Below are 10,317 nucleotides of genomic sequence, written 5' to 3' on the forward strand. Positions count from 1 at the left end.
TTTAGAAAAAGAAAGTGCACTGTTCCTGGCTTCATTGTCCCATGAGGTAAACACTCATGTCCCAACTTCTTTTTCCTTATTATTGCATTTGGTTTCCCCCAGTTTCCTGTATATGAATATAATTTGAGAGACAAGATACTCCAACAGAACATGGAGATAGCCCACATAAATTACTGCCCTGGCATTTCCAGAATAACTAGAACTAGCCATATGGAGTTCTGACCCAACTCATATCACAATAGTTCTCTGCGGGGAAATTAATAATGTCAGGTTTCCCACCAGCATAGAGATGTTCAGCAACACACACACACACACACACACACACACACAAATACACACTAATACACACTAATAAATGCCCTGTGACCCTCTTGTAGGCCCCTTGGGTTTTTAAAGTCATTTATATGAAATTCTTCTTCATTATTACAAATTCTTTCAGCTTGTCATGGAGGCTAGAGAATGGTAGTTTTAAAATAGAACTAGAACATTATTTTAGAACTAGAAGGGACCTTAGAAAACTTCTAGTCTGATGCCCTCAGGCTATAGGAAATAATAATAACAATATAATTAATACTATAGGGATAGAGAATGCACCTGTGATTTAATCAGTGTAGGTTACTCCCAGAGGATGAAACTCCCTGTAACACCTCAGGTCAGCACTTTTTCTACACCTTAGGATCTAAATTTCCTAAAACATTGAGTTTTTGAATGACTTGCCCAGTATGTTTCAGAGACAGAACTTGAACCCAGATCCTCATGGGTACAAATGAGGCATTATCTGTAATATTATTGCAAATGAAATAAAACAATTATAATATTATTGTGAAATATATTATTATTTGTAATAATATCAAATGAGATAATATTTGTAAAAAGTACATAACAGTTGCTACATAAATACTTATTTTACCACCACCCACTTCCCACCTAATTCCCAAATCAAATTCCTATCTATTTACTATGCTTTACTGCGTGCAGTCTGCAGGAGCAGCACTATACCTGCTTTATATACATTTCATCTGACTGAAGGAAACTGACATTCAGAGGGATTGGGACTTGTTAGCTAGCAGCTAATTAGCAGCATAGCACAAGGACTCTCAAGTATTTCCGACTCCTAGGTAAAGGGATTCCAGTTTTTCAAAAATAGTCCCTGATGTTAGGTAGGATAATGTTAAATACTGAGGCTTTATAGTCAGTAGTATTTTTAAATTTCACAAATCACCTTATTAAGTGTGTCCAGTTAGAGGAAGCAGACACACTTAGAAGTTAGTGAAAAGTGAGATTTTCATCTCCTATGGAGTCTCCTTTTATGAAAAAAGTCCAGCAAAAGAAGGTAGAGAAAAATGTGGGACTCCCCTGACCTAACCATTTAAAAGGCTATCTCCTTCTATTCCAAATAAGAAACCACAGTTTACTTTCCAAATATCAAGTCAAGTCTCAACTGTGTTTTTAATACATACATGATTTTTTAGGAAGGAACAAATTGGTAATTATCTTCCCTAATGAAATGTGCAATAATTCCAGTTAGATTTTAAATGGGGCACAACTCACATTTATAAGGCTCATTGAATAAATGCCTATTAGATGCACTTTAATGACTTAATGTTTGATTCATGCTTTCTCTCACTTTCTATGATTCTTACTGTACATTCAGGATTAAAGTGGGAACTTTCTTTTCTTTCCCATCAGATACGTGATTCTAATATCAGGAACCGTAACTTTGCAAGGAGATATCAGCCTGGTCTGTTAAGCAGGAAAATAGCAACAATAATCAGAAAATATTGCAAGCAATGAAGATTCATCTGATCTGAGGGACTCTATCACTTAATGTTTCCATGATGGCAAAATGCATTATCCTAATATAATAGCAAACTGCAGGTATCCAGCAATAATAAGTAATTAACAAAGCCTCATTATCATTATCATACCCCGCATGAGGAGATGTCATTCCTTTGGCAAAAACACAATGTCTCCTATAAATTTAAAAGGAAAGCTTATAAAGACAAAAAAAATGGTCTATAATGGAAAAACAACCCCCTTTAAATAGAGGTAAAAAGCTTCTAGAGGAAAAAGATGGCTATTGTTCCACAGCAAAAAATAATTCAACACTCTACAATGTCTTGCACATAGCAGGTCCTTAATAAGTATTTGTTGAATAGTGAATTGTGTTCAGAATTTTGAGCCACAGGACATGAATTCAAATTCTGGTTTTAGAATTTTTTGTCTGTGTAACTCTGGGCAAGTTCTTCAACCTCTCTGAGCTTTGGCTTCCTTATCTGTAAATGTGGAAATTGGATCACTGTTGCATGTCCTTTCTCCTCAAAGGGGACCATGACATCAGAAAGGTGATGGCATGACTTACAAGTGAATTTAATTTAAGTGACAGAGGGCGATGCAAAGTTACCAGCCTCACTCTCTCTTCCAGAGCTTCCTGGGTCCAGGGGCAAGATATAGATCAGGATGATTGGAGATGGCCCCAAACCCAGTGGGGCCTTTTTATGTTTTCAGTTTGTTTGAGGCAATGCCCATCCAGTCATTAAGGCCAGTTAAGAAATGAGGCAAAGAATGGTCTCTTTGACTTAGAAAAAAAGAAAATAAATCATTCTGGGAGGGCAAGACCTTCAGAGTTTCTGTGCGAAAGAGAAACAATTGCTATTTACATTGACTCTGAGCCATCAGGGCCCAAACAATGACCAAGTAGAGCTTGAGCTGGGACCTATTGTTGGCCAATCAATGAGAGCCAGAGTGATTTGGGTTTAAGGATGACCATTAAGAAAGAAACCCATGATATCTTGTGAGATTTCAGGGATCAACATTTACCTCCTTTTGGAAGGAAGGAAGGAAGACAGTTCCTACTACTCCCAGGTTGTCCCACTTTCATTGGGAAGGTGATGCTGTGATTTGAAAGTGAATTAAATTCACCAGGCTTACTCTCTCCTCCAGAGGCATCTGACTCCAGTGACAAGACATAAATCAGGGCAAATGGAGATGTCCCCAAAGGGAATTGGACGGGCTATCTAGGGGAGGCTCTTGAAATCTGTGAATTAAATGTGTGTGTCAACATGTTAGAAAATACTATCAATACCTAGAGTATACAAACATACATATAGTTATATCATATATATATTCATACTTTTATATACACACATATTTATAACTGGAAAATACTTTTTGTCATTAACAAATATTTAAAGAAACTTCTATCTAGAGCTTATTAAAAATTATACAATATCATCAGCCCATTTTCCCTTCAAAGCAACTGAGAATGCTTTTTCTTGCTATCATCTCAATTTCTCTCCCTATAAGTACAAATGAAATATCATAAAGAAACTTGTTATGACAAGTATCAAAGCAGAGAAACTAAAAGATCTCCAAGACCTATTGATTTAACATATCCAATACAAAGAAGCTCTAGTATCACAACAGACTTGAATTCCATCATTTTTAATAGAACTGGTTCTGTGTTATGTCCTAGCTAAGTGACCTTGGACAAAACATTTAACCTGAGGTTCAGTTTCATCATCTGTAAAATGGAAATAAGAATAATTGAATTACCCAGCTCACAGAATTGTTACAAAAGGACTTTGTAAACTTTCAACTTTACAGAAGCCTATAAATGTGATCAATATCATCATCCTCATTACAATTATATAATTAAATGACCATCATAATTATAGTCATTCGATTTAAAAAAATTTATAAATACATAAAGCCAAAAAGTCCCTGGAATTTACAAAGCCATCCAAGTAGGCCAAAGCAAAGTGGAATGACTGCTGCTCAGTTATCTATACTCCCAAGAGGCAATCTACTGAGGCCTGAGTAATGCTTCTTTCTTTTTAACAGATGTTATTTCATTTAAAAGGACATCCCTCTGAGATTTAAATATCCACTGGCAGGTAAAAATGCTGTCCGCTTATTTTCTTATAGAATTTCCCCTGACCCTTTTTCTAAAATCTTTATTCCAAAACAAGGAGAAGGGGAAAGGAATCATATGGATATAAGGATCCTAGTTGAAAATAGCAATAATTCAAATTTTTCTAGTTCTATGAGGTTTACAAAGTGTTTTCTTCACTATACCCTATGAACTAGGTCAGCAGCATTCATTAATCTTTTAGTTTCCTAGTCTCATGTATGAAAGGCTAGAAACTCACAGAGCTTCACAAAAACTGTTGACAAAACTCGATGAAATCATGATCTCATAATATTTTGCCCTTCCTTCAGTTAATCCCCAAGTTCCTGGAGGTGACTTGGAGTAAAAAAAATAATAGTTCTGTATGTGTTTGTGAACCAGGGAGAGAGATGATGATTCTTAAAACGATTAAAAATGGTATTAACATTTAAAATTTCATTTCGTTTGAAGGGTGATGCTTAACCTACTGAATGAGGACTGGGTATCTGCTGAAATTCAGTTCACTTTCATTGTCTCCCCATACATACATTAAGAGCTAAAATTCCTGTACATTCAGCACAAGAGGGGAGACCAAAAATAGGAAGAAAAGAATAAAAAAACTGGGATAGAATGAATGTAGACAGCTCTCTTTTCACTTAGCCCAGTGGAAAGGTGCAAACTGTTTCTTTAATTTAACACAATCTTCCTCAGGAAAAGCAAAACACATTTTTATTAAAAAAGACTCTGAGAGCAGCATGGTGGTTTCCAAAAAATAAAAATAGAGAAGACACAACATTTGTGGGAAATACTTATCATTTCTTCCCTGAAAATGAAGTATGAAAATATTAAACAAGAAATGTATGAGAGTAAAAAACATGCATAAGTATTATTTCAAAATACTGTGGTATTTGAAAATTGGGGAAAGAATCAGGATATTGTGCAAGAGAAATGCAAGTAAGGGAAAGGCCCTTTGGTGAGATTTGAAATAAAGGCAATCCATCTAAATGTAATGGCAGAGAAAATTTTCAATAGAGTCCAAATCACGTACCTTAAAGGGCATTTTTAATGAGAGCTCAACCACGTGAAGAAAGAGCCGAGGATAGTGATCCATTGTCAGAAGTTTGTAAGCTAGGAGCATTTTTGCATTATTTTACTTTGTTTTATTTCTCTCTTATTTTAAAGGACACATTGTGCTTTTAAAATGATGATAATTCAGACCAAGAACATGCCCTGTTCTTTTCCTTCATTCTCTGGTTGAGATATGCTGATATTTTGATGAATTAGTCAGGTTTCTCCAATGTTTAAATTTATCCATAGTACTGTAGTCTGTGAAAATTTGTCAATGACCTACTCCATTTCTGTCTCAATTCCATTTTAGGGGCAATTGTGACTCTACCCATTACTTTCTCTATCTGTCTCTCTTAAAGGAATAGGTTAACTGAGATGAGAAATCTTGGCTTTTTCCCATCTGGACAGATTATCCTATGGTTTCAATTCTCCATCCATGTCAATATTCCATAGCATTGTCAGAAGAATTTACAAGTATGCAAAATGGGAACAGTTGAAAATCTCCGCAGGGGATAAATTACTCCCTTGGAGTAAGGCATTTTGTAAAGTATATCAAAACTTTTGGAACACTCAGGTACTATTTAACAAAATTACTCTTGAAGTAGTCAAATCTATTTCTAAGTAAATAAGATTTTCCATCTACTTGACTTCATTGTTAATTGATGAATCTCACCTTAAAATGAAGACATTCTAGAATAATCAGGACAAAAAAAAATGGTCAGGGGGCAGGAGACACATATATTTTCCTTCTCTTGCTGATATGTCTGCCTCTCTAATCCACGTTTTCAGAGTTAATAAGTGATAAGCAGAGTTTTTTAATATCTGACCAAAATGGCTAGAGCATTCTCAGCCATATGGAATGGCAATAAATGACTTCCAATTATTGAATTAAAACAGTGGTCGCTTTGCTCTGTTTATATAAGGCTTCACAGTAGAAAATTGTTTCTCTTATAAAATATCTTGCATCCCTTTAATTGAAACACATCTAAAATTCCTATTTCTCGATGATGTCTGTTCAGATTTTTTTTAATCTGGGTTTTTCTTTATTGATTATATTCCTTCTAAATGTTAAGTTGTATAAATACATTGAGACACTTGACCAGAAGGCACCATGATATTATGATGGCTATGGAATAATCAGACTTTTTCCTATATGTGGAATGTTTTCCTTTCTCATTTCTACCCCTGAATTACATTCTAGTTTCAACTCAAGCTGTTAGTGCTCTCCCTGACTTGAAATTTGGACTTTGGGCAAAAGGTCATGTAACATATGAAAATCTTATCTGGTGAATCTACACTAAGAATTATTTTCCAAGCTTGTAGTTAGGGACTGCTGTGCTATAAACCGAAGGCAACTGAAGAATAAATAGAGTTGTATTGGAGACCTAGCTTGTGTTTACATTTTTGAGATGATCAAAGAGAGTCACACTTGCCTTCCTAATTGCCAACTGAGAGCTGCCCCTCCATTTACTAGCAAAATATCTACTTGTATTTCTTATCCAAACATAATACACCATTTCCAAAAGCTCATTTATCTTCCTTCTTTCACCAAAAAACAAACACAAAAATGATTTAGAACCAAGAAGTCATTTAGTCTGAGGTAAAGAGTAAACAGTGATAATATGAAAAATCAGCATAATTTAAAATAAAACTCAAAATTAGAGTATTTCTTTGCCTCTCATTTCCATTGGCTCATTTGTCTAAACTTTAAAAATTCTTATTCCTCTGAAAGGATGATCCATATAATAATCCTCTGTCTCTGCGGCCCATTAAGAGGATAAAATGTTCTTTTCTCAATGCCTGTGGTGAAAACATATATGAGATAGTTTCAATTTATTTCCTGAGGTTTGGCAGTTTTTCACATTTACTTCGACAGAGAAATAAATCAAATCCAGGGCACTATCTACAAGAGAAAATTATTATTTGAATAAATATGTGTTAGTGCTGGTAACATGAAAATGGCCTTTTTGCTCTAACAATGTGATTAGATATGATTCTCATTGATTTGGAGAATTCATTTAGACTTTATTATTTTGGGGGTTACTCCATTTGTTCTGTTTCCCTTGATGATTTTTCTAAATTGAAGGTTGTAAAACTTTGTGGTTGATTTGGTCACTTTGTAACAAAAGAATATAAATGGCATTTTTAAATGGTAAGGGAAAACATGTCCTATGTCCATAGACAGAAGAAGACCCAGTAATCTGATGGACATGAATTAAAGCAAAGTACTACACTGGGATGAGTTGTCAATAATTCTTAAAACTTTAAATAAAGAAAAAACATCCCTTACTGAGTAGTGAATACATAAATGTGAGAAATTAATCAATGTGTCAATTACCCTGATATTTTCTTAAATATTTAAATGCATTAGGATAAGCTCTAAATTTTTCCTAGAAGTATATTGGCATAAAAATCCTGGGAAATTATGTTGCTGCCACACATCAAGTAAATTGCTATTTTTTTTTCTACCCTCATAATATCCCGGAGCAATAGATCAGAACAATTGGCTCTGTAGTTCATAGGACTACCCAAGGTAGGCATTACAATACAAGAAAGCTAGAGAACAAATTATTCTGATTCAATCTACGGTTCAGTATTTGAACAAATCAGCAATTAAGTTAGTACACATATACTCACAAATTTCAGGCAAAATTTTAAAAGCAGATACATTTTCTTTGTCCTTAATGTGTGGATTTGTGTGGATATAAGAAAAAAAGTTACAACCCAAAGTTTTCTAGAATGAAGAACATGAGACTTGACCTCCCCAATCAATTCAAAGGCAGACATGGCACCAGCAATCAAAGCACAGAAGGAGAAATAGACTTTTCCCCTCACCTAGAGCCACTTGCCATTGCAGGTAAGGGGAAAAGTCCACTACTGCTCTCGCTGTACGCTGATTATCTATCTGCCAGTGATGGAGGTCTGGTTTCACTCAAACCGTATCTGATTCCTTTCTCTCTGCCCCTTTCCTGGTATCTCCTGAACATACACACACACACACACACACACACACACACACACACACACACACACACACAAACACACTTCAAGATTTCATACTCTCTTATCCCAAACAATGCAGTCACCATTACAACCTTCTTCCCTCAAGGGAACTATCTCATTAGTCTCTGGAAACTTGTGGAAAGGGCTATGCCAGGTTGAGTAGTTTACATTTTGACCTATATGCAATACAGCATTTGAGATACTCAAGGTATTTGAGTAGTGACATGGTCAGGCTTAACTATGCCCCATTTTGCTACGATTTCCTTGCTATAAATTGGATATGACAGCACTAGAAAAATCTCAATGAAAAAGACCTCAAAAGGTCATCTAGTGCAAACCAGACTGGTCATCACATTTAATTTGAAACCTGCTGCTTTTAGAGTGTTCTTTTCATTCATGTTATAGCAGTCCTTTTACGAGTTCTCCTTTTGTCAATTGACATTAGTTCATACAAGTCTTCCCACATTTTGTTGAATTTTTTCTTTTCCTCTTTTCTTACCATGCCATAATATTCCATTACATATTATAGCTCATACTTTGTTTAACCATTCATTAACTATAAAGACCCAACTTTGTCTCCAGTATTTTCCTATAAAACTAAAATATGTACATAGGCAGTTTTCTCCTTCCCCCTTCCTTTTTAGTTAAAAGACATAATTGATTGGATTTTCAAGACTACAGATAAATATTTTCATATTAACCTTTATTATTTGTGCTTTGTTCCTGTCCAATAACCCATGATACTGCAAGGCCATAGTCAAAAAATCTTAATCTCATTGTTTAACATCTTTTTAGCCAGCTTTATACTTCTCAAAGCTACCTCTACCCTTGAGTTCCCTTGCCTTCTATTAGCAACAGTTATGAATTGCTTACCTTTGTCCTTAATATCTTCAGTTTATTGCCCAAGACTTAAGAAACCTTAGGAATACTTCCCAGATAACTTCCAGCAGTAAATATTATTTGTCCTCATGTGAATAACAATAATCAAAAATATTAATCAGTTTTGACAAATCTTGGGAAGTTCTTCTACTCATCATTTTATTGAGAAGACAGCAGATATTTTCACTGTGAATTGTAAATGTTATATTGACAACTAGCTACTTTGGTACACTCAACATGGGATCACCAATCACTGCTCTCTACTTTCTTTAACCAGGTGCCTTCTCTCATTAACCATCATCATCATTAACCAGGTTATCTGTGAATCTTCATTATAATTCCTTTGAGGTCCCATAGTTGGTTTCTTCAAAAAGGGGCCTAGATCAATCAATTAATAAATGTTTATCCGTTACTTACTAGGTGCCAGACACTGTGCTAAGCACTGGAGCTACAAAAAGGTAAAAGACAGATTCTCTCTATATGAAAAGATCCTCATATCTGTAACTTAGCTTCAACTGTTTAGTGGTCTTCTTCCCCTTCTCTTCTGGGTTACATTCACCTACATTCTAGCTTCCAGAATTCAGAGCTACTAGCCTCCAGCTTCAAGATTCCCTTCTTTCTCCAAAGATCTTTTCTCTACTTTGTTTTATCATGAGGAGCTTATCTTCTACCCATTCCTTTTTTTTATTTTAAATTTCTTTAATTCAGAGTCTCTAAGAGAAGGATGAAAATTTTAGTTCCTTATGAAAATGAAATTACTCCAGTATATTAGCAAGTAAGTGGAGTAAAAAAAGAAATCATTTTTTTTGCTTAAACATAAATCACATGGCCTTACCCTATAAAGTCTCTCAAGGTAGCCTCTGATTGCATTAATTGTGTCTAAAGAGCTTAATACCCATCCAAGTCCAGAGATGGAAGAACACATAAACTGGTATGGTAATCTGTAAGAGAAGACTGTAAAAGCACAGGCTGCTGGTGCTGATGCAACCACGGGGAAAGTTTTTTTCTATAGAGGGAGAGTAAAACAATCCAACTAAAGAGATCAGAGGAACAAGGACAGTCAGAATAGAGAGAGACAAAAACATTTTCCTTGACTACTTATCCCTTCCTCCTCCTAATACCCTGTGTCCAGGAGTTTGGTTTTTAATAAGAACAAACTACTCTTGTTGTTTTTCTTGTTGTTGCCCATTCTGGTGTATCATTCTTTTTTTTTTTTTTTCAAATTTATTTTTATTTATTTATTTATTTAGCGTTTAACATTCATTTCCACAAAATTTTGGGTTCCAAATGTTCTCCCCATTTCTCCCCTCCCCCCACCCCAAAAAGCCAAACATTCTAGTTGTCCCTATCACCGATCTGCCCTCTCTTCTAACATCCCTCCCTTCCCTTGTCCCCATCTTCTCTTTTGACCTGTGGGGCCAGATAACTTTCTATACCCCATTACTTGTATTTCTTATTTCCTAGTAGTAAGAACAATA

The 10,317-nt window shown here is 35.2% G+C and overlaps 1 protein-coding gene across 1 annotated transcript; it reads right to left on the minus strand.

The window, feature by feature from the left end:
• Positions 1–9,708: 9,708 nt before the first annotated feature.
• On the minus strand, positions 9,709–9,924 carry LOC140524165 (phosphatidylinositol N-acetylglucosaminyltransferase subunit Y-like). Its single transcript, XM_072638604.1, has one exon. It carries the CDS (start codon positions 9,922–9,924, stop codon positions 9,709–9,711), a length of 216 nt encoding a protein of 71 aa, XP_072494705.1.
• Positions 9,925–10,317: the final 393 nt, after the last annotated feature.

This window comes from Notamacropus eugenii, chromosome 2 (assembly GCF_028372415.1).
Source record: "Notamacropus eugenii isolate mMacEug1 chromosome 2, mMacEug1.pri_v2, whole genome shotgun sequence".
NCBI lineage: Eukaryota > Metazoa > Chordata > Mammalia > Diprotodontia > Macropodidae > Notamacropus > Notamacropus eugenii.

Bases quoted from the DNA above. Each gene is read 5' to 3' on its own strand.
- LOC140524165 (XM_072638604.1), bottom strand. From the start codon at position 9,924: ATGTTTTTGTCTCTCTCTATTCTGACTGTCCTTGTTCCTCTGATCTCT.